Raw genomic sequence first — 27,344 nt, 5'->3', positions numbered from 1 at the left:
CTCCTGCTGTGCGGCCTGGTTCCTAACAGGCCACCAACCAGTACCAGTCCTTGGCCTGGGGGTTGGGGACCCCTGTTCTAGCTGAATGAGGAACATAAAACAAAGTTGGTAACTAAAGAAAAAATGTGGTCTGTACAAGTTTAACCCAAGCAGAATTTTGACAGGGGCTATGAAGATATTTAAGGCCTAGAAAGAGGCAGTGTAGTGCAGTGGGAGAAACACTAAATAGGCTTCAGTCCTGGCCCTGTAACGTGCAAACTAACCTTTGGTAAGTCATCCCTCATTTATAAACCTCAGCTTTCTCACTGGTAAAATTACAGTCCGAATACCTTACTCAGAGAGACCCTTCCTTGCAAGTCAAATGACTACACGTTTGTGAGAAGAACTGGCATGATACCAAGTCCACTGGATAAGGGTAGGCCCACCGGATTCTCCGAATTTCAATCTAAATTGTGTTTTTAACTTAAATTATTTGGGGAATAATTATCATTCTTTATTTCACTTTTTTTTTCTCGTTCAGCTAGAATGTGAGTCTCCTGAGGAATGAGGTTGGAATGCCTCCATGAGAAGAGTGTGGGGACAGAGTGTTTGCAAATGTTTTATTTGATTTGGAATTTTAGAGCTCAATCAGGGATTAAGGTAAGCACAAGGACAGAGCTATTAAGGCAGTTGGAAAGGAACAGACAGTCCTGGAATGTGGCAGCTCCTGTTTGATTTTAAATGTAAGTTAAATATTAATTTTTCTAAAAAAAAATATCCCTCTTCCTTCCAGGGAGGCCCTTTTCTCTCTCTGTCTCTCATGTTGACAGATTGTTGGTGGCTTGCCCTTCACACTAACTTATTTGGAGGAAAAAAGTCTTCAGGTGATCTTATTTGAATAAGAAAAAAAGTTCCAAACAGCTCCCTTGCCTCCACATCAACAGCAGCTGAACAGCCTGGGCTGCTGCATAGTGAGAATTATTCCTTTCATTTCAAGGGAATCAAAGATGTTTGGAGTAAGCAAGAGCCCTGGTTACACATGATCAAAATAAACGAGTGTTAGATTTGCTTATGGAAAGTGTCAGTTGAGTCTACTGCTAAAGCCTGAGTACACTTTTTATCGTTCCCTAAAGATTCTGCAGGAAAGAGAGAAGTCACCTATGGAAAAAAAAAAAAAAAAAAAAAAAAAAAAAAAAAAAAACTAAGCTGATTTGGGGAAAAACAAGAAGCATTTGAAGATCTTCCCTTTTCTGAATTCATTCCTGCTGGAGGTTCCCTAAAGCAAGGGGTGCAATGATGATGCTGTTGACTTGTAAACAGAAGTCAAAAGGAAATTCAAGCTTCTGTCAAGATTCATTCCAAAGATAACAAAAAAAGGAAATGATGGAATCCCTTTTAGAGCTTTTGGATGGATTCTCTTGTGCTTTGGCTGTTCTCTGGATTTGTAAGGAATGGAGAACAAAAGCGAAATTGCAGGCTCCCAGCAGCAATTTCAACATCTTATGCTTCCAATGGCTCCTTTTCTTAAATCATCATTTGTTTCTTTCTTACTTTCATGCATTTTTGTTTTCTTTCTCTTTTAAAAAAATTTTGCAAAGCTACTATCATCCAGTGCTCCATGACATTCAGCATACATGTTTTATATTTTGGTGTATAAAATTAAGCATACTACTCCTGCCACTGCCTATCTATGTGACCTGTGGGCCTAAGTTTCCTCATTTGTAAAATAAGGGAATTGAGTAAGACTTGCAGTGCTCAAACTATGTTCTATCCCAGGGTTCCTCAATTTGTACACTGTTGATAATTTAAGCTGGATAATTCTTTGTAGTGGGAGGCTGTCCTGTTCATCAAGGGATGGTTAGCATCACCCCTGGCCTCTACCCACTAGATGCCTGCAGTACGACTATACTCTCTCCCCTGGTTGTGAAAACCAACAATTGCCAAATGACTCCTGGGCTGAAAAAGTCACCGATTAAAGCAATGGTTCTCAAACTTCGGTGGATGTCAAAACCCCTGGGGAACTTGGTAAAAACATAAAGGCCCAGACTGGATTCAATTACAAAGCCAGGGCCTCTGGGCTTCTTTGTTTGTTTGTTTTTTAATTAGCTTTTAAATACACAACAAAGTTTGAGTACCACTGTTCATGAGGAATTGTGTTGATGAAATGGTTCTCAAAATATGATTCTTGCACCAATAGCCTCAGCATCACTGAGGAATTTGCTAGAAATGCACATTTTTGGGCTCCACCCCAGGCTTGGTGAATCATAATCTCTGAGATGGGACCCAGTTGTCTAAGAAATGGCCCAGCTAAAGAAGAAGTGCATTCTTAGTAAACCCAGAAAGACATTCAGAAATGCGAGAGAGGACTTTCTCAACACAGCATTGATACCATTAGGTAGAGCATTGCCTGGAATCAATTGCTCCATCCTGTGTGGCTTCTATCACCATATGGTCATGAATTTTGCTCTGGTTCAGCCTTAAAAGGCAGATCAGATTTTCCTTCTTGGGGAGGGGAGATCTGAGGGATGGCACATCTCAGACTCATGAATCCTCTGTGCACCTGGGCCCTGACTCATAGACTTACTCTTTGGGCTATGGCATTGACTCTAGACCAGTGGTTCTCAATCTTGGCTTCCTATTAGAATCACTTAGGGAACATTTAAAAATCTCAATGCTCAGGCCAAACCCCAGACCAATTAAACCAGAATCTCTCAGAGTGAGAACAAGATATCAGTATTTTGGCCTTCCCAAATGATTCCAAACTTCAAGCACACTTGAGATGCCAGTTGAACACTTTCTATAAAGTCAGATAGGGTTTGTACAGAGGGAGAAAAGGTAACAGGACATGCAGAAGGTTTGAAAGCAAATGCCAGTTTGGTAATCAGCATAAAGTTTGGTACGGCTACAACCTGTAAGCTTTTGATTCTGTGCCATTGCCAATTCGTCCCCTAAGTTTTCTTAGATCCTTCAACCAGAAGCCATCTTTGCAGTCTCTGCATTTCGATAGCACTTTGAATCAAATCTAACATCTGCCATTTCTATTATATGGTAGATGTTAGACTAGCCCTTGTATTATAGCCCTTTCCCCCACAATACCTACTTTGAGAGTAGGTATCCAAAGATATAAATTTAATTGACATATATGTGGAAATGTCATGGAATGTAGAGATAATCCATAGCAAAGCATGCTGGCACTTTGCCCTCAGTCCCACAGCAGGACTTCCTAGCCAATATGCTTCAAAACCTTCCACAAGTGGATTAATAACTCCTGACTCCAAAGTCTTTATCTGACAAGAGAGACAGATCCTTAGAGCAAAAGTCTGGGTGGATGACCTAAGTGCACATTCTGGAGTACTGAACATCCAAAGTACTGAGGACATAGCTCCAAGGTGAAGCTTTTCCATCAGTGGAATAAGCCAAACAAGTGAGGTTTGGTGGAGAAAAGTAATAAGAGCATGATTCTTTGGGGTTCCTTGGAGTTCCAGAGTCAAGGCTGTTTATGGCCAGAGTGGTCAAACCCAACAAAATGAGTGAAGGAATGAGCACAAAACTCTGGCATCCTCCTGGGCCTAGTGGTGATTCCACAGAAAAACCTTCTTGGGGAATTCATATCAGCTACACGATAAGTGTTCTTTCCTGTTGCCCTTCCCTCTTGTTCACCATCCCAGTGGCCAGGGAGACCTGGGTGAGATTGCTACAAGCACTAGGAGACCACAGGAATGTTTCCAGGAGGCAGGAATCCTTGTGAGAGTGTGAAGCCAAGGAACAGGAAAGAAGGGAAATACCTTGGCTCAGAAGGTATTCAAGCGGAAGGAGAAACAGAGGAACAGGAAAGCCTCCAGCTAGTCCTTTGGAGCCTGGCACCCACTTCTGTCAGCTTTCCCATTCCTAGACTGACGCTCATTGCTTAAGTCCTGGGAGTACTGGATTTATTAAATTGCCTCTTTGTTCAACTCTTGCAAAAAAGACTTAGACCTGAAAACCGTTTGACGTGCTGGGATATTTGTCTGCCATAGTAGATGAGGAACCTAAGGCTCAGTTGTGCAAGTTTACGGCGTTGGTAAACTGACAGAGGCAGAATGTAAGTACAGCCATTCCAACAATTCTCTGGGTCCTGTAACGCCCTCCTCTGCACAGAAAGGTGGGCTATTCACTGTTCCCGTGTCCCTACTCCCTGCCCCAATGCACAGACACACACCCATACAAAGTGGGATGAGAAACAAGGGTGGGACCTTCTCTAAGAGAAGGAGCAGTAAGCAAGCTTTGATTCGAAAGGCCCAGGACTGAGTCCTTCCTTCGCTTTTTCACAGTTCTATAAACGTGGACTAATCACTTTTCTCCTCAGGCCTCCCAACGGAGCCAACGGGCCCTCTAGGGTTTTCCTCACAGCCGGAGAGGGAGCTTCCACGTGAAGGTGAAGGACGCTGCAAACTGCGAGGTCACGGACAAATTTCAGGAAATGATGAAAGCCCTATCCTCGCTAAGCCGGCTTTTCTTCCTCTCTAAAAAGGGAGTAATCATGTCCATTCTGCAACCTCGAATGGACCCCACGCGTCAGGCTCTGCCCCACCCCACCCCACCCCCGGGCTGGCCCCCAGCGGGGCTGGCTCTCTGGCTGGCACTGGGGTGTGAGGGCCCTGGCCTCCCGGCGGCTTCAGCCGGGAGCCTGCAGGGCGCGCGCTGAGCGCCGGCAGCGAGCGGCGAGCAGAGGCTCGGGCAGCAGGGGGAGCGTGTGAGCTGTGGGCGTCCCTTTAAGAGCGGCCGTCCGAGCCGGCCTCCGCCTCTCAGTCTGCCGAGCGCCGCCGGTCACCTGAGGCTCTCGGGTCAACCGGCTGGCGGCGGGGCCGGCGATCTCGCCCGCGGAGCCGAGAGACGGGGCCTGGACGCCAAGTGCCCAGAGCCGACTGCGAGCGTGGCCGGCCGGCGCCCGTCCGCGGCGGAGGATGCGGGAGCGTATCTGGGCGCAGCTGCCTATGCTGCTGCCCTGGCTACTGCTGCCGCCGCCGCTGTGGGGCGGCCCCTCGGACGGCCGGTTCTCGGAGCGCGAGCCCGAGCCCGGGCCTCTGCAGCCCTTCGACCTGCTCTACGCCAGCGGCGTGGCCGCCTACTACAGCGGGGACTACGAGGTGGCCGTGCGCGACCTAGAAGCGGCGCTGCGCAGCCACCGGCGCCTGCGGGAGATCCGCGCACGCTGCGCCCGCCACTGCGCCGCGCGCCGCCCGCTCGTGCCCCCCGGCGCTGGCCCAGGGGCCGAGCTGCCCTTCTTCCGCGCCTTGCTTGAGCGGGCGCGCTGCTACCGCAGTTGCCAGAGCCAGCGCCTCGGGGGCCCCGCGTCCCGCCACCGCGCCAGCGAGGATGTGCGCAGCGACTTCCAGCGCCGAGTGCCCTACAACTACCTGCAGCGGGCCTACATCAAGGTACCCGGAGCGCACACCTCACGCCCCTCGCTGCCCTGGGATGCGCTCCAGCCCTCCCCGCGGCTCCCGTCTCTTGGCCGGCGCGCTGCTCCTTAGCGAGTCTGACTGGGTCTCCTTTAACGGTTCTGTCTCATGTGTGGATCTACATAGCTGGTGGCCCGAGCTCTGTAACCAACACTCGATGGATTTGGGCAAGCCATTAGCTCTCTCGGCAGACACTTCTCTCTCAAAAAGAGGACTGTACTGATAAGACGTTTAAAGTACCCATTCAGCACTAATGTCTGAACGTTGGTAGAGCCGGGTCTAGTATAAGGTCTCCTCTCGCTTCATTCCCTGGTCTAGCTTCACCCAGTTTCTCTTCCATCTCCGCTCCCTCATCCCTCCTACAAGCTAGTCTGCACCTTTTCTTTGAAGTTTAAAAGAGAGCGGTCTCAAAACAGCAGAGTTAAAAGTAGACTTGCTCCGAAACCCATCCCTCTGTCTTTTCCCCTGCACTTAGCACAAAAAGGGAAGATCAAAGGTTAAAGAGGAGGTATGCATGGAAGAGGTGAATCTGTGTGAGGCAGTCTCACTAAAAGTACCCAAAGTGCTGACTCTTTCTCCTTTGATAGAAGGCTTCCAGTTTCTGGAGGTAAGCATCGGACTGAGTTATTCACCACCAGATGCTCCCTCTTTCTGGTTTTATTTTTGTGTATTCAACTTGCCTGAAGTTAGTGCCAGGAGGCAGACAGTGTATACTGACATCTTCCCTACATTCACAGTTTTAAAGATCTAAGTGAATGCTCCGGCAGAGAGAATTTAGCCTGTGTTCCTTAATCTCCCACTCTCACTCATCCATGTTGCTCTGAACTTACTTTCTCCCCCTTCTGCCTTTCTATGTCAGTATATCAATGTCTGTTCTCCAGCTGTTGGAGAAGTGGCAGCTTTGGGGGTTGGTCGGTTGGCCATGCCAGCCAATGGACCAGGCTGCATTTCTGGAGTGGTGAAAATACACACCAGGTGCTGATATTCTAATGTCTTTTGCAGCTCATCCCACAAGGTCTCTGAGCTCACAGTTGGTAGGGCTCTCTGCAGATTTGCAGTTTTGGGTAGAGTTCAGGAAATCGCAGCTGTAACTAACTCTTTAACTCCCAGTGCTCTGGCTAAGTTGCTAGATTTAGTATCTTGGGCAAGAAATAAGGAGAAAGCCTGAATCCTTTCCAGGATTTGTCTTCTATTTGCTTGTGCCTCCTGAAGCATTTGCTGAGGCATGTATTAAGTATAAATCTGCTTTCTTTTAAATGAGTGGCACAGTTTTTGGTGGTCTTTAGAGAAATCAGTCAGTAGCAGGCAGAGAGGGGCTTGTGAGTACCCGACAGCTGAAGATATACTAAGCTAGTTCCCAGAGCAGAGTGTGGGTGGTCGGGTTTGGTCGCCCTGTAATACTGTCTTCCCAGGAGTCTCAGATGTGAGGTTGGTAGTCCTGTTGATTGTTCTGTCACACATCTTGGGCACATTTTCCTTTCTCAGGTCTGGAAAAGGAATGCATATTTATTTTCACTCCTATAAAAATAAATAACCACGAGGTAACTCTCAAAATGTGAGTGTCTTTGGTTCTGTAATTACACTTGCTTCACTGCTGATGTTAACATTTATCATTCTCCTGCTCCCATCTCCTGGTTGGAGGTCAAAGAAGATGAAGCCATAGGTTTAACATGCCTCAGTTTTTTTCAGTGAATTGATTACAGGAGAGAGTCACTCACAGGTAGCTCTGTGGGTGAACTACTGGCTGTGGTCTGATGAACCAATGAAGTTTAAGAAGTCCTTTCAAAATTATGTGAGTTCATGTGCTAATTTCTGTTTTACTGGCAATGTTTCTGAGAGCAGAACAAATCTTGCATCTGCTTCCTGTTCACCTCCACTCCGATAGGTACAATTTCTACATAATTGATAATCTCATAAGGAGGAAATCTTCTTACCCCTTTGGAAATTCATTTTTGATGGGTTGGAGTTTACAGGAGCATCTTTATGAACATCAAATAAGGTGTTCCCTCCCCGCAAGAACGCCACAATTTTAGCCTTTGCTTGGCTTCCTGGGAATTTCACTCATAAATACACACACACACACACACACACACACAGTCTTCTGAGAGCAAAACAAAACTCTCAAAATAATGGTATCTTTGGGCTCTGACAGGTTTGAATCCTAAAGTGTTCATTCCCTGAAGATAGAGGGGTTCCCTGCACATAATCATGGTACCTTGTGTTGCTTACTTACTTTGGACATCAGTGATCCAGTCTGCATTTGAAAAGAATAATCCTGGGCCAGATTGAATTCAGTGAGGACTTTGTAGCCAAGATTTGAGAATTGTGAATCCTGTAATATGGTCAGAACTAGCAGAATTCCTAGAGATAAGGAAACACATTTATTCTCAGCTAGGGGTTTGCAAACTGTAGAAGCTCTTGGGAGATGCTGTTCCTCCCCCAAATCCCAGTTAGTGAGCTACTGATGGAAGCGGATTCTTTATGCTAGAGTGTTGGAAGGGAAAGATTGAGAATTGTGAAATCTAAGGCCTGTTGAGATCAATTTCTCATTTCACAGATGAGGAAAGGGAAATCCAGACAAGGGAAGGGGCTCACCCAGTGTCACATATGATTTGATTTGATGAATTGAGCACAGGACTGGGAGTCAGGGGTCTGGGATCTGCCAATAATTGGTCATGCCTGTGCACATCCACTGTCCCGTGGAGTCACCTCAGGTCCCAGGGAATGCTCTGTCCCCAGGGCTATCCTTTTGCCAGATTTGGACAGCTCCAGGAATGAGTCAGTCCTTGTCCTGTGGGGTAACAGACACTCACTGCATTTATCTTAAGGGCTATTCTGTAGAATCTTCCTTAAGCCCTGGCATGCTGGGAAATCCTCTGGACAGCTACGAGGTGGTAGTTCCACTTAGATCCTATCCACACTTTTTTGTTTAAAGACAGGGTGAGACTCTTCAAACTTTCAAATTTTATTATTTCAGATTGTAAGATATAACTCATGATTCACAGCCTAAAACCTAAGATAAAGCTTTTATCAGAGCAGTCTCTCCTCGGAAACCTTCGCTGGTTTCCCCTTACTTCTGTATAGAGCCCACAGTGTTGAATACAGCACCCCTCAGCCTGGCTGCCCCTTAACTTTACAGGCCCAGTCTCCTCCCACTCTGCCGTCCTTCAGCTAGAGGGAACAATGGATGCTTAATCTTACGTGTCTGACACTCTGCACATCTGGGTTTATTTATTCTTCTTTGGGAGACATGTAGGCTCTGGCATGGGGTTGATCTGGGATTGAACTTTAGTTCTTCAATCTCTAGCTCTGTGACTGCGAGCAAATCTCATAAACTTTCTAAGCTTTAGTTTCCCCATCTGCAAAATGGGGAGATAATGGGACCTACCTGACTGGTTTAGGTTTAAGAGAGGATTTATATAAAGCACCGGGGACAGGGCCCATTTCTGTTTCCAGAAACACTGGAGATGTATCTCTTATTATTATAACAGTAGATTTTCCCACCTTCTTCTCTATGTGTTCAAATGGTAAGTGTACTAGCACAAATATACCTATTTCTGTGAGATCCTCTTTCACTCTCTCTGCAACCTCCAACAATCCATCATTTCTCGCTCCTCTGAATGTCCACAGTAAAGAATATGTTCCTCTCATATCATGTTTCACTTTTAACCTTGTTTTGGAGAAATTCATATATTTGTTCATCACTTAATGTGAGCTCCCTGAGATCAAGAATGGTCACAGTCATTTTTGCACCTCCTAAAGTAGGAGTTTCCAGATCTGGAAGATCAGCAGATGGATGATTATTATGAATCCCCTGGGCATTAAAAATGTGATTTAAAATTGGAGATTTAGGTTCAGTAGGTCTGAGTTGGGTCTCAGCATTTATATTCCCCTCAAATACCTAAAACAGGGGGCAGTAGCAGTAAATGCTCAGTGTATGTTTGTTGAATGAATGATAGTTTGGTTGCTCGTGTATGAAATATTGTTGAAAAAGATTTCTGTGTGGCGGCAGAAGGTATTCTCAAATTAGTTATTTGGTTTCCTGACTGGTCAGTTGGGGGAGAAAGTTACAGGAGGACTGTAGATTGCTTGACTTTTCACTCTCTTCTACTTTCAAGTTCCGGCTAATGTTGCAAACCTCCTTTCCCTCCCCCTCCATTGTTTTTTCTAATTTAATCCTTATTTCCTAAAACTATGCTTCGGAAAATTCTTGACACGCTGTTCCTGTTTTATGTACATTTGTGGAATTTAAACAAATGTAAGCGAGATCCTTTTCTTTTTTTTTATCTGTGTACTTTATAATCAGGAATACTTTGACAGTATCTGTTTTTCTTTCAGTGTTCCCAACCATTTAGTTAAAGAAAAAAAATTAAAAAGAAAAAGACAACCAGTGCTGCTTATTTATGTTTTTTACTTAAAACAAGCTTGCCCCTCCATGTTTTGTTTCTAAGTTGGTGCTTTGTGCTATTTGACCTTTCTTTTTCTTCTTAAGATTGGGGGAGGGGGGGAGGAAATGCAATTAAGTTAGGCGATTCTATCTCCCTCCTTGAGTCAGCTCCCCAAACTTCCTTTTTCTTGACCATAATTTATTTTATTAGTGGTTTCTAGAAAAGAGAAAAAGTAAGTTCAAGGATTTTCCTCACTCTTATTCTGCTTTATCAACTTCTTTCTCTTTCTAGATGAAGGCCTTTAAAAAAGTTTGAAACGTAGGCCACATGACATGATACATATTCTATTAGTTCAGAATAAAAACTTTTCCCAAATCCCATATTTCAATCTCTTTTTACCTATATGTAGACTATGTACATTTTGTCCCCAAATTATTTCAAATAGGAAGTTGATTTTATGTCTTCTTGAAATAGTTGTTTTGAAGTTTCCTAGTGGTTATTTCCTCAAGGGATGAGACTTTTTTTTTTTCTTCTTACATTTGGTATTTTTCTTTTTTTTTGAGCTTGAATCGTCAAAATTCACTAGTCATCATCTTTCTGTCCCACGCCTTAGGAAGGAAACCTGGGAGCTTCTTTGTGTAGCCAGCATTTAGTTCCTGTGTGCTAAGGAGATAGAATTTCTATTGTTTCCTTCCAGGGGGCTGACCATTTGAAGGCCCAGTCAGCTCTTTATCAGTCATCCATTGTGATTACAGTCAGTGCCACAGCAGCTTAAAATTCAATTAGATGAGGGAAGCACTTGCTTACAGGTTTTCTCCTATCTCAGTCTGGCGAGAAACAGGTATTCCTTTACAAGTTTTAATAAAAGAAAGTAATAAACTGCTTGTCTCCACAGATCCCATGTCTGAGGACCAAATGTATTCTGTCACGAATATCATTTGCTCAGTGATAAACTCCAAAGGGATAGGTGTGTGGTATTCTTTTGGGAATGTTTGATAAAATGTCAGTTTGCTTCGTGGATGGAGTTTGAAAATTCTGAAAAGTGCATGGGTTCACCTAAAATGAAAACTGATTGGATTTGGTGTAATAATGGTTCTTTTGTATTACTAAGGAATTGAGTAAACTTGGGTGTCTTAGAATCCCGGATCTTGGAGAGCTGGAAGGAACTCCAAGAGAGCATCTTGTTCAACCCTCTCTCTCCAAGTTAAATAATTGGTTTGTGGCAGTGAAGCAGGGGTGAGAGAGGGAGGGATAAGTATTTTCCTTAAGAAATGCGGTCTTGCAAGGGTGAGGAGTGATAATTATCAAAACGGTAAAAATGCTACAGCTTGAAGGAACCTCAGAAATCATGAAGAAGTCTATCCCTGTCACTTAATAGCTGATGACACTGGCCTCAGAGGTTTCAGGACGAATCAAGGAGGGTGAGCAAGTTGAACTGAGTTGGAATGTAAATATTTTAATATAGTCCAGTGCTTTTTCCAGACTCTGTGCAGTGGGTATTGCTACCTCCTGAGGGGCAGTCCGGTGAATCAGTGGTGCCACTGAGACCTGCGGTGGACCTGGTGCCTCCAGCGACAGTGCTGATACAAGGCCCTGCTTCCTGGACTACCTCACCCACCCTGCATTTTCATTCATGTGATAAGTTGGCCCCTTAGCCAAGAGTCACTGTTGTCTGGTGGAAAATTTTGCATTTCTCATTAGGAAAAATAATTTCTCCTGTCTTTTTTTCCATTCAGCTTTTCTCCTATAATTCTTTTTCTGTCCTTTTATGCATCCGTCCTTTCCTGCTGTCTGACTTCCTAGCTATGTAATTTCCATGAGAGCTGGCCCTCATTTGCCAAATGGCCCAAACATATCTTTAAAAAAAAATGATTTGTAGTCAGCCTTCTGCATGGTATGTTTCAGTGCCATGTGTATGATTTTGGGGGTTTAGTACTGAGGAGAGCTGCAGGCTATAGTCAGAAGAAGCTGATTTCACTTGACCACACCCCTCTCTGCTTTACTTTGTTTTCTATACTTATTTCTCTCTTTCTCTCCTTTCACGTTCCATGTCTTACTGATGATCTACACAGTGAAATTACTTCTACAAAGGAGAGGGTTGTTGGGATCAATCAAGGGAGGAGAGAAGTAGGTAGTGGTAGAGGTAATGTTACGGCTTTGGTTCTAATAAAATGAAGGCCATACAGCTTCTTATTTAATTTGCTCCACAGACATAGGCATCTACTATGAAATTCTTTTTATGTCCCTTTTCCCCATATGATTTGTGCGTGAGTTGAGCATATGTTGGGAAAGATATTCATTTCCCTCTCCTCTCGGCTCCCCATCTTTCTGCAACTGCTCCCTGCCACGTTCATAGAACATTTGTGTCCCCATCCTCCCATTTTAAAGATGGGAAAATAAAATCTGAAAAAGAATCAAGTTGTCCAAATTTATCCAGCAATTTAATGGAAGAGTCAGGATTAGAATCTAAGAATCCCAATTCCCACCTCTGTGACATTGCCGATGACCACTACTTGTAAGACACACACTGAAACCACAAACTTAACAAAATTAATTTGACACACATAGCATGCCAGTTACATTATTTACCAAATGGGATAGACCCTGAAAATAAAAGCTACCTTATGCAATGTTATTCCTTGCACTACTATTCTGCCCATTTCTGGGAAAAACTCATAAACAGGCCCCTGGATTAATGGTATTCCCCCAATAAATCTAATGAAAATGAATGAGGCAAAGAATCTTCTTTGGAAGGGAAATGAAGGTATAAGAGCCAGAAGGAGGGAGATCCAAGAAGTCAGATTTTCCAGAAGTTCAGGGCTATCAGAATGATCCTGCTGGAATTCATTATCTACAAATAATGGGCTGAGTTTTTGTGCAAGTAATGAGACACTGCTGAAGACTACAGTGTAATTATACTGGAACTCTGGAAAAGGAATGGAGAAAAGCAAAAGATATAATAAAATAAATAAATCTAAAACAAAACAGAGAAATTGTTAACAAACCCTGAATCACAGGAAAGTTAATTCAGCCAATTTTGATTTATTCTTTCTGCTTGAATGCTAATTTTTTAGTTTTCACTTCGTCAAGATTAATAAGCTTGCACAAAAAAATCAACACATAATTAGGACACCAGACACAGTGAATTACCTTAAAGCCAGATTTGGCCGTTTTCAAAAATGATCTCAAATTATAGTATCAAAGATTAATCCAGAAGACCATAAAAAAATTATTTCCCCACTGAAGTAAGAATTATTTCTTAGTAATATTTTTCAGATTGAATCCAGGATCAACAATCAGCATTTGATTGTAGTACAAGGCATTTAGAAATGCCACTAGGGACAGAGACTTCTCACAGACAATTATTGTTTCAATAGGATGATCAAGGGCTCAATTACACAGTGGAATCTGCGGGTATTCATGTCAGTAGGCATTTAAACTGGAGTTTCTCAACTTTGACTTATTGCCATTTGGGATGGATAATTCTTTGTTGTGATGGGCTGTCTTGTGCATTTCAGGACGGTTAGCAGCATCCCTGGCCTTTACCTACTCAACAGCAGTAGCAACACACTTCACCTTGCTTCTAAGCTGTGACAACCAAAAATGTCTCTATACATTGCAAAATGTCTCTTGGGGTCAAAATCACCCCACACTGAGAACCACTGATTTAAACATGTAACCATGTTTAACATAACTGGGCATTGACATTTGACAAGTACAAATCAAGTTTTGGACAACCCATATGCTAGATGGTAGTATACCCACTGATGAATCATGATATTTTTGAAAAAGTTTGGCTATAGCTTCATATCTTTTATGAGGGGAATTCCATTGGAAATAGAGCCTCTTTCTGCAAGATGCAAATCACTGGGCTTATATCCCTTAGCTGGTCCTGCCCGTGGCTGCGCTGATTCAGCTTGTAGGAAAGACCAGAGTATCTGGCTTCTCTCTACTTATTATCTGAACATGACAGGACAGGTTACTTTAGCAATAGAAACTAACACCTTTCAATCGTGAACTCCAACCTCCAGAATTAATGTGTTTTTCATTCAACTCGGAAAGTACCCGAACTCAGTCATGTAAAAGTAATCCACTGCAACTCTTGGTTTTCTTGGGGTTAGTTCTTTATCACATATACTCTTAGAAAGCAGCTTGACTCAAACCCCAAATGCCATCTTATAGAAGGCTGGAAAGTGGGGAATATGGGAGGGGGTCAGAGGAAAGAAGAAATGATTGTGAGATTGAGAGAGTGAGAGTCAGAGGGTGTCTCAGTCCTTTTGGGCTGATATAACAGAAGACCATACGCTGGTGGCTTATAAACAACAAATATTTAATTCTCAGAGTTCTGGAAGCTGGGAGGCGAAGATCATGGTGCCTGCAGATATGGTGTCTGGTGAGAGTCTTGCTTTGCTCTGACCTCACATTGCAGGAAGGTTTCTGGAGCCTCTTTTATAAGGGCATGAACTCCATTCATGAGGGCTCTGCCTTCATGACCTAATCAGCTCCCACATGCCTGCTTTCTAATACCTTGGGGACTAGGTTTCAACATATGAATGTTGGGGGAACACAAACATTCATACCATAGCGGAGGAAGATGCAGAAATAGATGGAGGAAGATGAAGAGATGATAGCAAAAATTAGGTAAAGGAAGGCAAGAACAATAAATCAAAAAGTCCAAGCAGGACTCCACATGTGAAGGGAGTTTACACAAAACAAACATGGGGGAGGAGATATGGGGATATACGTATATGTAGAGCTGATTCACTTTGTTATACAGCAGAAACGAACACACCATTGTAAAGCAATTATACTCCAATAAAGGTGTTAAAAAGCAAACAAACAAACAAAAAACAAACATGGATGTTGCATCCTCTGAAATCCATGTCACTGTAATAAAACCAATCATCCGGAAGCAGATGTTGGTCTTTCTTCACTCCTGTAATGCCAAAGGCCCCATACTTGGCTGAGATGTTTCTGCCTTGATACAGCCCAGGGTAGCAGAGCCACTCAGTTTCCTGGTGAAACAGAGAAGGAAGGAATGGCTTTGGGGCAGATTCCACATGCACAACAGTGAATATTTACCAACTGTTAAGGGAGATGCCACTTTGCCATTTCAGGTTTCTTTGAAATCCTAGGTGTAGCCAAATGTTCCCCATTTCTTCATTTTGCAATAGGGGAAACTGATTAAATGGTTACATGGTATGTCTCAGATCACACAGCTAGTCGGTAATAGAGTCAGAATCTGAATCCAGGTTTTTCTGATGACAAAATTGGAGTTCTTTTTTACTTCTCACACTTTGGGTTTTGACATGGAACAGGCTTATGTTCAAAAGAGTCCTGCCTTTTATTAGTTATGTGACACTGGAAAAGTTCACATGTATGAACCTGAGTTTCTTATCTGGAAAATGGGGATAATCACACCACTTCACTGGCTTCTTGTGAGAAGTTAATTTAAAAAAAAGTGTTGTGGGCTTACTTAGGTCAGCATTGACACAGAAGTACAGTTGACCCTTGAATGACATGGGTTTGTGCTATGGGGGCCCATGAGTTTTTCGGTAGTGAATACTACAGCACTATATGATCCCCAGTTGTTGAATCCACAGATTCAGAACCGTGAATAAGGAGGACCAACTGTACATCATATGTGATTTTCAACCACGCAGATGTGGGTGCTTCTATCCCTCCATGTTGTTCAAGGGTCAACTGTACTTATTCCTTGCCTCATAGCTGCTATGGAGAGAGAAAATTTGTAAGGGAATATGAAAGGCAAAAGAATAGATAGGCAAATATATCATGATAAACTGAGACGATAATTACATGTACAGTAGGTAGAGAAAACTTGGGGACACACAAAACAGGAACTTTACCTGCTCAGTTGGAGCTACTGACTTCAAGTTTGATTCTCTAGACATTGGAGCATATGCTTAGCAGTCTCCTTTCACCATCAGACTAAAACAAGTCATCTTCTTAATGAAAACTTGGGATTGCTGTTTGCTGTTTTGAGAAAAGTCCTTTTGCTCTCTCCCCATTACATTCTCTAACCCTCTGATTTCACAATTTCCTGAGACTGTGGCCTCTTCTTTGTATTTTTCAAAAAATAGACTCTGTTCAAACACATTCCAAACCTTCACTGTTTCCTATTAACAGATAAAATCTCTTCCCACAGACCAACACATCTTGGGAATTTTAAACCCCTTTAAATCTCTTCACCACCCTGATCTCAGGTACTCCTGGGAGATGGCCTAGGTGTGGGAATCAACAAACATCTCATCACAGATACCAAAAATAAGACCGCTTCTTGTATAACAGTCAGGCAAGTGGAAGAGTAGCTCAAATAAAAATATAGTGAGTTATGAGTCTAGGAATCAAGCAATTTAGGCCCTGTCTCCAATGGTGGCACTAATGCCTTGAGGTCTCCATTTGGACAAGGGCACAGTTGGACCAGATGGTTTATAAGAACTCTGCTACCTCTGCCTGAGATTCTAAAATACTTCAGTGGACTGGTACACTGTGAGCCAACCATCTACCTATGGAAAAGAAAAATGATGAGATAAAGTAATGGAATACAAAGCAGTATAATGGAGATAAAGGAAGTTTAAAAGGTCAAAAGAAGGGAGGTAATTTCAGTGTGTCTGATGCTCTAGTCCTCGCCTTTGGACAATCAGTCATTTTAAAGTAAAGGTTGAAGAAGGACACACTAATGTTTAATTTGGTGGTACTTTAAGAGGTACAAGATAAACTAGGGCACATTCAGGAAGGACAAAAACATATAGATAAAAGACTCAAAACTATGTTTTATGAGAAACAGTTGAAATAGGGATGAGTAGACTAAATAAAAAAAGAGGTTTTAAAAAGATCGTTATCTGAGACAATTGTTCTTGATCTTTATGGCACCTAGGAATTGAACAAGTAGGCCGAAGTAACAGAAGTTACAGAAAACAGGACCTTGGCTCAGATATGGAAGACTTTCCTAACACTGACAGCTGTCAGATATAATACATAGCCCAAAAAGAAGGTGTTCAAACATAAGTTAGGCAAATGCCTAAACAGGGAAGTTGCATTTAAGGTTTAAACATTAAAGCAATGTTGAGATAGATAAGATTTAACATATTTTCCAATCCAGAGTTAATAAGACTCCATGATCTTATGAAATGAAAATGTCTTATACCCACAGATGGTGTATCATTAAAGACTTTTTCATTGGAAAAAATCTTACAGCTTTTTGTCTATCCTGCTTCTTAATTCTGGCTAATGTAATCTTAGACCATGGTCACCAGCACACTCCCTATAAATAACTTACATAAGGCAAAAAAGGAAAGAAAAAAAAAAAACCCAACAGTGCCAAGGCCTTAAAACACACACGGAAACACACACACACACACACACACACACACACAGACACACACGGAATATTTAGCAGTAATAATATCCATATGTATGATCTGCATCAGTCCTTTGATTTCTGGCTCAAGTATCTCTGAGATAACATCTGAAAAGGATTTAATTGCATAGTACCAGTGAGAGTTTTAGGTTAAATGGGTAACAACTGATCAGAACAAACACGCTTAGGAATTGAAAGTGGGTGCACTCTCTTAGCGAGTGTATTATGGTATACTCCGAAAACCCAATTTCGTTCACAGAGCCTTGGCGCTGCTAATTTGCTTCGTTTGTGTGCTATCCCGAGGCTAAACTGAAAACCTTGCCGTATTCCACACTGTAGTTCAGTTATCAAACCTTTTGCCAATGTCCATTCTGGTCAGTTTCACATATGAGTTGCTAGGGGGTCTGCCCAGATCATCATATTTAAGAACATTTAAAGGATATTAAATGTTCCTAAAGAATGTTTTAAAAAATCCCTTTATCTGGCTCCCTCTCCTCTGAAATTATTTTCTTACTCTCTAATTGGGAGGGGGAGGAGTGCCTGCTACCCTTGGGGAGGAGGGGAGTAGAAGTCCAGGCTCCCTGCCCTAGGAGCTGACCAAGGGCAGGGGACAGCAAGATTTTTTTCCCCTGGTGTTTGGCTGGAGTTGGGCAAGTATGATCACAGATGTTTCTATTTTGCTATGCCTCACTATTTCGGTTCTTTAACTAAAGGGAGCATGCTTTGGGGGGGGTCTTTTTTGTGTCTGCTCCCATTGGTATATCCAGGTTGCAGGCAGAGTCCAATCACGGATATAAGGGAGACAAAAAGAAAACCCAGGAAATTCACCTCTGTGTTCAAGGGGCAGGTCCTTAGCCCATCTGCCTCTTCATGCCATGGTTCAGAATCTTCCTGTGTCTGTCCGGAGTTTTTAGGTGTGCTTAAGAGAAGGTCTAGGGAGAAAATGAATTTACTCCATCTTGTTCAGAATCAGAAGTCTTCATGTAGATTCTTTAAGTGATCTTTAAATTATAGTGACGATGATGATGAATACAATTTGAGTGGACTTTATTTAAAAAAACTCGAGGTAATCTTTGTTACCAATGCTTTACTGCAAAAAGCTACAGAGAAGCCTTTCTGATCTCTAAGAAAAATGTCTAGTCAGATCTCATTGCCACTTCCACCACAGCTGGGTTTATGTTAATGAGGTGACCTTTGGAAAGCACCTAAGGAGTGGGCTGGTTGCTGGGGAAACCAACATTGATTTGGGGGGTTGGAACTTTCAGTCCCACCCTCTGATTTCCAGGGAGGGGAGAGGGGCTAGAGGTTGAATCAGTCACCAGTGGCCAATGAGCTAATCAATCAGGCTTGCATAATGAAGCCTCCATAAAACCTCAGATGAATGGGGTTTGGAGGGCTTCTGGATTGGTGAACGTGTGGAGGTGCTGGGAGAGTAGGGCATTTGAAGAGGGCTTGGAAGTTCCGAGCCCCTTCCCCATACCTTGCCCTCTGTCTCTCATCCATTTGGTTGTTCCTGAGTTATGTCCTTTTAGAATAAGCCAGTGATCTAGTGAGTTAAACAAAAAAAGTCTCACCACCACTAAATCAAACCTAAGTAGATCAACTGGACTGTGCTATGGTTCATATAAGGTTGTTAAGTCTTTCCTTAGAGGTGTAAAAAGTCCCAGCCCTTTATAGCTGAGTTGCCACCCGCCTGCCCTTTCACTTATTTATAGGTCCATAGAGGAGACCCCTCTGGAATACTGTGATTTAACTCTTCATAAATAAGTAAGTATGTGATCATTCCAGTTCATTTTCCCAGTAGGATATTTAATAAAGATTTACCTACCATGTTACATACGGGAAACCAATTTCATTTAGGGTTTAGAATAAGAAAAACGCTAAGTAACAATTCTCTTTTCTCTTTCTCACTGTCCCAAAATCCATATGACAGTCCCATAATCAATACTTCCTATGTTCCAGATTATTATGTGCAAGTCTTTGACCTCAACATGCACACATGGCTAACATCACTGATTCTTTACACTTGGTAGGAACTTGATACTTGTTTGTTGAAATTGAACTGTCAATTCTCCTAAGGCATGAATTTATCCCTTTAAGATACTCCATATAGTTAGGCATTTAAAAATGCCACTCTGTGCACTTGGTCATCATTTTTAAAGAGGGCTCTTTCGTGAGGGTGCTAAGTTCATAGGTCAATTTACGATTATTAATGTGAAGCTGGGTGGATGCACTAGAAACAGTGCCAGTTAGAGTAATGAGTTTGGAGACCGTGGCTCTAACTATAACTCTGGCACTAACTCTCTATGGTGATAAGATGATGAATTTCTCCTTTCTGGGCTTCAGTTCCTTCACTTATAAAATGAGGTAATTGGAATGTATAATCTTGAAAGTCTCTATTAACTTTAATATGTTTTAATGTTTGGCAGAATATATCCTTGATAAAACAAGGTCATTAAATGTTAGTAAACTGTGAAACTCTCAGCAATTAAACTGTTTGCACCTACCTCAATGTGGCCTCAGTAAATACTCGTATCTTACGCTCAACATTAAAAATTTTGATATTAAGACACTAAAATGGTAAGCTTAGGCAATATAAAATACTGAATATATTGAAGAGGAAAGCCAAATAGGCAAGCCTTTTGCAATCATAGAAGTAGTCTTTTTCACCAGTGTCAGTGTCCTGAAGAAATATTTTGATCCCATCACTCAATTCAAAAACTGTATCTCTCTTTTCTAAATTCAGTGTTAGAAAAAGTGTTGTATTTACTACACAGTTCTGCAGACTCCCTTCTGAAAATTTGTAAGCTAATAGTTAAGATTCTTGTTATTTCCTGTAATGACAAGGACAAGGACAATGACAATGTCAAGATCAGGATATAAAATGTCAATACCAACTGTTCTCTATGAATAAAGCAGTTTTTTTTGCGGTACGCGGGCCTCTCACCGTTGTGGCCTCTCCCGTTGCGGAGCACAGGCTCCGGACGCGCAGGCTCAGCGGCCATGGCTCACGGGCCCACCCGCTCCGCGGCATGTGGGATCTTCCCGGACCGGGGCACGAACCCGCATCCCTTGCATCGACAGGCGGACTCTCAACCACTGCACCACCAGGGAAGCCCAAATAAAGCAGATTTTAAGTATCGACATTCAGGCAAGACCTCTTATTTGAAATGTACTTTTTGTTTGCTGCATAAAAAAATCAGTGCTCTATCATCCATTTGGATTTCAACACATCTTGTTCCAACACACTCGTGTTCTGATTCACATAATATTATGAGTTGAACTGGAACATTGAAGTCTTTTTCATGATGCATGGGCTTTTAGTGATAAATGAACAAGTTATTCCTGACTTTTCCCTTACATATGTACCAGTTGACCAGATGTGATTCTTCTCTAGTGGATTATCCAACTATACAGTAAAATATAGTTATATCAAAACATATGATAGTAATTGTCCTTCCTCATTGTATGTATTGTATTATGTGACATTTTGCAGTCATTTAAAGATGGAATTTTTCCAGAAGCTCATTCTTCTTTCTTTCTAGTCATAATATGTGTTATTAATTTTAGACTCTTTTTTATAAGCTTCTAGGCAGTAGTATTCAGTGTAATTATTTTTGCTATAAGGAGTGTAACTTTGCAAAATGTCTTTTTTTAATCAGTTATATTATTTTTAGTTCTGATGTTTGTTACTGTTTTTATCTCTACTATCAACCTTTGGTGAATCACTAAGGAACCATGTATCTTTTTCTTTTTTTTATTTTTATTTTTGTAAAATGGTACTATATCAAAACATAGCAATGATAATACAATTGAAAATTTAATAATAATAAACAACCTGTAAATGTTATAAAGTAAGAAAGATTAAATGCACCTTGATAACTGAAAGGTAGCTGACAGAAAACACCCAGAGTAGTGCAGTGAAGAACTTGTATGACCTTAAAAATGTCATGATTATTAAGACCATCATGGGATTTCTATGAAAATTGAAATCTACATTTTCAATTAAATGTAGTTTAATTGAACCTACATTTTCAATTAGTGCAATATACCTTAACAAAATCACTTTTAAGTCTGAAACTGTTGGCGGTCCTTGTAATAAGCCATGGACGACGGATATATTTTAAGAAATACTGTTCTAGAAAGTAAATGAGATGGTGTTTTATGACCTTCCACAAGTTACTTAAAGCCTCTGTCTTTAAAACAGGGTTAAGTCCATAGGGGTGTTGTGAGGATTTCATGAGTGAATACCTGTCAGGCACCTAGGACAGCACCTGGCTCATAGTATAAGCACTCAGTAAATAATAATTGTTGCTGATGTTATATTATTATCAGTATTATTTTTCTAATGGGCTGCCTATCATCTATTATTCTGTCTTACATCTTGCTTATATAACTTAAGAAGAATTGTGACAATTCTAATTTTCAGACCTCACCTTCTTAATTTTTAGTTTTGTAGCATGAGATTAACTCTACCCTAGTGTTGTTTAAATCCTAAATGGTATACAGTCTGATTACAAAACAATAGACTGATTCCACAGATCCCTGAAAAAGTCTTTAATTTCTTTGAAACAATTTCCCTTTCTCTGAAATGGGGGATATGCTACAAATATTTACTCTATTTATGCAACAAGTTTACTATAAGGACCCAGGAAGGAATTTAAAAGATGTTCAAGTTCTATACAAATGTAATGAAAAAGCAAGTAATTTCTTATTCATATGAGAATATGTATAATTTGTTAAATTGTTTTATGTCATAAAATTACTATTGTTTATGTGTAGCTGATTCACTTTGTTATACAGCAGAAACTAACACACCATTGTAAAGCAATTATACTCCAATAAAGATGTTAAAAAATTACTATTACTATAGTAATAAAAATTTCTCTTACCTTTTTTACCACACTAAGCTGCTCATTTTCTTCATAAATAATTTTATTTTATTTTTGTATGTCTTTATTGGAGTATAAATGCTTTACAATGGTGTGTTAGTTGCTGCTGTACAACAGAGTGAATCAGCTATACATATACATATATCCCCTCCCTCTTAAGTCTCCCTCCCACCCTCCCTATCCCACCCCTCTAGGTGGTCACAAAGCACCGAGCTGATTTCCCTGTGCTATGCGACTGCTTCCCACTAGCTATCTACCTTACGTTTGGTAGTATATATATGTCCATGCCTCTCTCTCACTTTGTCACAGCTCACCCTTCCCCCTCCCCATATCCTCAAGTCCATTCTCTGGTAGGTCTGTGTCTTTATTCCTGTCTTACCCCTAGGTTCTTCATGATATTTTTTTCCTTAAATTCCATATATATATGTTAGTATACGGTATTTGTCTTTCTCTTTCTGACTTACTTCACTCTGTATGACAGACTCTAGGTCTATCCACCTCATTACAAATAGCTCAATTTTGTTTCTTCTTATGGCTGAGTAATATTCCACTGTATACATGTGCCACATCTTCTTTATCCATTCATCCGATGATGGACACTTAGGTTGTTTCCATCTCCGGGCTATTGTAAATAGAGTTGCAATGAACATTTTGGTACATGACTCTTTTTGAATTATGGTTTTCTCAGGGTATATGCCCAGTAGTGGGATTGCTGGGTCATGTGGTAGTTCTATTTGTAGTTTTTGAAGGAACCTCCATACTGTTCTCCATAGTGGCTGTACCAATTCACACTCCCACCAGCAGTGCAAGAGTGTTCCCTTTTCTCCACACCCTCTCCACTAGTTACATCAGTACCGGTTTTTTTTTAGATTCCATATATATGCTTTAGCATATGGTATTTGTTTATCTGACTTATTTCACTCTGTATGACAGATTCTAGGTCCATCCACCTCAGTACAAATAACTCAATTTCATTCCTTTTTATGGCTGAGTAATATTCCATTGTATACATGTGCCACATCTTCTTTACCTGTTCATCTGTCGATAGACATTTAGGTTGGTTCAGTGTCCTGGCTATTGTAAATAGTGCTGCAATGAACATTGTGGTACATGTCTCTTTTTGAATTATGGTTTTCTCAGGGTATATGCCCAGTAGTGGGATTGCTGTGTCATATGGTAGTTCTATTTTTAGATTTTTAAGTAACCTCCATACTGTTCTCCATAATGGAGAATTTACATTCTCATAATGTATAAGGTGTCTCATAATGTATCAACTTACATTCCCACCAACAGTGCAGGAGGGTTTCCTTTTCACCACACCCTCTCCAGCATTAATCGTTTGTAGATTTTTTGATGATGGCCATTCTGACTGGTGAGAGGTGATGTGTCATTGTGGTTTTGATTTGCATTTCTCTAATGATTAGTGATGTTGAGCATCTTTTCATGTATTTGTTGGCCACATGTATGTCTTCCTTGGAGAAGTGTCTGTTTAGGTCTTCCGCCCATTTTTGGATTGGTAAGCTGCTCATTTTTACTTGCACAATGACAACATCCATGCTGGCCATAAAGTTTAATAATATGACCTAAAAGTATTTTTCAGAACGCTTTTGAGCTTACATAAATCAAATATGGGCCGCGAAGATGTAAGAGAGCATATGTAGAGGTTTCTTTTTGTCCTTGACATTTTTAAGATCTCTGACTTCCTTTCATACATTCCAGACCCATGCATGCTTTCGTCCCTGGGGGTTGGGGAGTAGGGAGTGGAAGCTGTTGCTTGAAACAACACTTGGCGCAGGAATTGTTTAATAAGGCCAATGGTTAGAATATTTGCAGCTTCTTGTTTTGAATTCCTGTGATAACATCAGCTCCCAAAGATGATCTAGCAATTTGTGGGGAGTCCAGGAGCAGTCACAATTGGGCCTTCAAGTAAGACTTTCTAGATGTGTTGCAGGTTAGAAAGAAACTAAGGAATGTGAACATGTGAGCAGGTCAGAGTTGGCCCCATAGTGTAGTAAGTGGGGGGTCTCATTACTTTTCAAATCACAACTGGCATGATCATAGGGCTGAAGTTATGTCAGTGCTATGCCTTCTTAGGGTTTAAAAACTTTTGTTTCTTATTAGTAGCTTGTTTATGAGTCAGTCTCTCATTGACTGTGTTATCGAACTGTGCGTGAGAAACCAGTATCATTATTTCCGATACTCAAATGCATGGAAAGAATCAGTGTTGGAAAAATCAGAGCAATTCCTTCCTTTAAGTCATGCAGTGTATCAGTGACAGAGTCAGGACATGCCTAATATATCCCAGCACTCAGCTTCCTGAACTGAGTACTCTTTGTTTTTGAGTGGTGACAATTACAATGGAAATGAAGGTAATCACTGCTCGTGTTTGCATCATGCTTGGAAATCTGTGAAGGACATTCATACACACGTCCTCACTTCCTCAGGAGAGCCCTATGAGAAGGAAAGCTGAAGTTTCGTGATCTGTCCAGTCAGACGCTGAGAGAATGTCCACCGTGACTCAGGGGAGCTCTTTGTGGACCAAGGCCAGCGTTCTTGCCGACATGTCGCAGCTGCTCTCTGTTAAGATTTGGAGAGTCCTTTGTAGCCACAAAACTATATATTCTAATAAGTTTCCATTTCCAGGCCCTCATGCTGCTGCTCTTTTGTATCTTTATCTTTTCTGATATGTGGTATTTCTGAGCTACAGAGATTCTAATTCAGTCATTTGGCCCTCTCTTTAATATATGGGCGCTTTTTGATCTATGACAGCATAGGAGGGGCTGGGTATGAGAATACTGTTTCCAGCCAACAGCTAGCACAGTGGCACAGCTGAATGTGGGATTACCCCAAAGCTTTTTCCATCTGAGATGGAATCTACATCCCACTCGTCTTCCTTGAGCCATCTGGGTAATAGTCCCAACTGTCCATTTCACATGAAAGAAATAACAGTTGTATGCTCCTCAATTATATTTGTCGAGTTCTTGGTTTATGTCTGGATTTAGTTTGTAAATAGTCTACTTGTGCTCAGTGTAAACACTGATGTACAGTGTGGATTCCATTCTTTGATCAGCTGAAGACTACATGATTTTCAGAATCTAAAATAGTACATTGAAAGAGATGGTTTACAATTACATGTGGTTTTGTTGTTTTGGTTTCGATTTTGCCTTTCATGATATATGTACATGTCTTTCCCTTGAGCTGTAATAAGTTAGAATAGCAACTCGTTTTTGAGTTTTCCCCTAAGCTGATATATCTTCATGGACTTAGCCCTGTCTTGTTCTTATTCACTATGTGGCCAAGAGAAATTTCCACTTAAATCCCTGTTCTTAAAGCGTTGGATGGAATTTGTTGTTCTTTCCTATTGGGAATTATAAGCAAAATGTTGAACACTGTATCTTTCTCAGAAGTATTTCTTTATATTTTATAGATTTTGGACTTAAGGTACAAATCAACTTCAAGCTCCTGTGTGTGTATAGCTTTGTAACTTTGGGCAAGTGATTTAATGTCTCTAAGGCTCACTTCTGTCGTGTGGAAAATGAGCATGATAATAAGTCTCAGTTTTCCTGTCTGTCAGATGAGCAACTCCCAGAAGTATTATGACAATTAAATGAGCTAATTCATATAAAGTGCTTAGATATGCCTAACAAGTCATTAGCATGAAACACATGTTAGCTTTTCTGTTAAACCTAATGGATCACACTTTGGGAAATACTGATTCTATTCTTTTAGTAAGCTTTCAGACTTGTGGTATTGATTAGGTTTGGCCTGGCTATGGCAGAATTATCTTGCTACAACCAAACAATTGTGGATGACCAGTCAGGAAGGCTGGATATTGTCCTGGTCATTCCCTTTCTAGTTGCATGACTTTGGACAAATATTTTTACATCCTTAATATGAGATTTCTCTTATGGTGGAGAAAAGGAGCATACTTATACTTGGTCTCCTTACTTTTGTAAGATCATTGGGGAGACATTTCTTTGTATTGGCTGTATAAGCATTTTGTACATTGCAAAATACTACGTACATGTGGCTTCTTATTATCCCAGCTTCTATCCCAGTTTCTATTTTGGGCTGAGCAGAATGTCAAAGGAACCTAGTACTCTACTGTTGTTGGTATATGTGCTCAAGCACAACCAAACTGTTACATCAGGGCTGTTGACCTTGAGTCAGCCTCTCCAAGGCCACCATTGTCCCAATACTTATGGCACTGTGCCTAGGTTCTGTGGAAATTGCAGGGGAAACGTGAATCAGTAGGCTGTTTGACTTGACTGCTAAATTTCGTTCACTGTTTCATATATTAGGACAGATGTATCTAGAATGGTTCTCGTTGCTGCCAGCAACCAGGGTCATAGAATTGAAGGATACCGGATATACAAGAGAAATGGAAAATAACTTCCCAAAGTAATGCCTTCTGCAAGAATCCCAAGGCTAGGACTGCAGTGTTGAAGAAAGCAAAATAAGAAATGTAGCTCGAGGCTTGGGATTTCCTGCTTGTAACTCAAAACAGTGTGGATGTAGATGGGAGGATGTGGTCCAAGAGTTTGCCTTCCTGGGTGGAAGGAATAGTATCAGTATTAGATTGCCGTTTAGTGGGTTTTGCAATGTATGTAGCCCCAGAGGTGCAGGGAATAGAATAGAGATCAATTTGCCAGATCAGCACATTCTCAATTTTGGTTAAACAGTCTATCAGATTGTTAGCCATTGCTCTGTACAAATATTTGTGAAAGTCTCAGAATTATTCTAAATTACTTTGGTTTATGCTACACGACACCATTTTTCTTCTTGGAAGCAGAGGTGATAACGGGAAGGTTGTGAATTTTTCATCTTGTGAAAGGAAACCTAAATAACTTCAGTAGAATCTTTCAGTGAACAGTATAAACTTACAGCATTTAATCTTCCATTTTCATGGAATTTTCATTAAAGATTCATATGGTGAGTTTTGCAAAGCTTATAAAAAAGCCACCAATTTTTCAATTATTTCTAATGTATCTACTGCTAATCCTGGTGACAATGATATTAAACCAAACCAAAACAAAAGGAAACAAACAGTCTTTGTACAGTCACTTATTTTGATCCCCACATCCTGTCACATTCTCACCAGTGCTGTCTGCCGATCCCCCTCCTGCCCTCCTGGATACCTTTCTTGATGGCTTCAGCTTCTGGTCTGTGGTTTCATCACTGTCCTTGCTTTTGTCAACGACCAGCCTCTGTGAATTCAGCCATCATGAGGACATTGCTTTGAGAGTTTTCCTTTAAACTTCTC

At 41.3% G+C, this 27,344-nt stretch overlaps 1 protein-coding gene across 1 annotated transcript in view; it reads left to right on the top strand.

Annotated features, from left to right (window-relative positions):
* The first annotated feature begins 4,922 nt into the window (after positions 1-4,922).
* Positions 4,923-27,344, top strand: part of P3H2 (prolyl 3-hydroxylase 2) — a 155,781-nt gene continuing 133,359 nt past the window's right edge. The window contains exon 1 of the mRNA XM_065876247.1: positions 4,923-5,396. Within this exon, the coding sequence (XP_065732319.1) occupies positions 4,923-5,396 (474 nt within the window). The remainder of the gene's footprint in view (positions 5,397-27,344) is intronic.

The sequence above is a fragment of the Phocoena phocoena genome, chromosome 4, assembly GCF_963924675.1.
Source record: "Phocoena phocoena chromosome 4, mPhoPho1.1, whole genome shotgun sequence".
Classification (NCBI taxonomy): domain Eukaryota; kingdom Metazoa; phylum Chordata; class Mammalia; order Artiodactyla; family Phocoenidae; genus Phocoena; species Phocoena phocoena.
The sequence above is the reverse complement of the archived record's forward strand: the minus strand, read 5'-3'. Positions and strand labels throughout refer to the sequence as shown.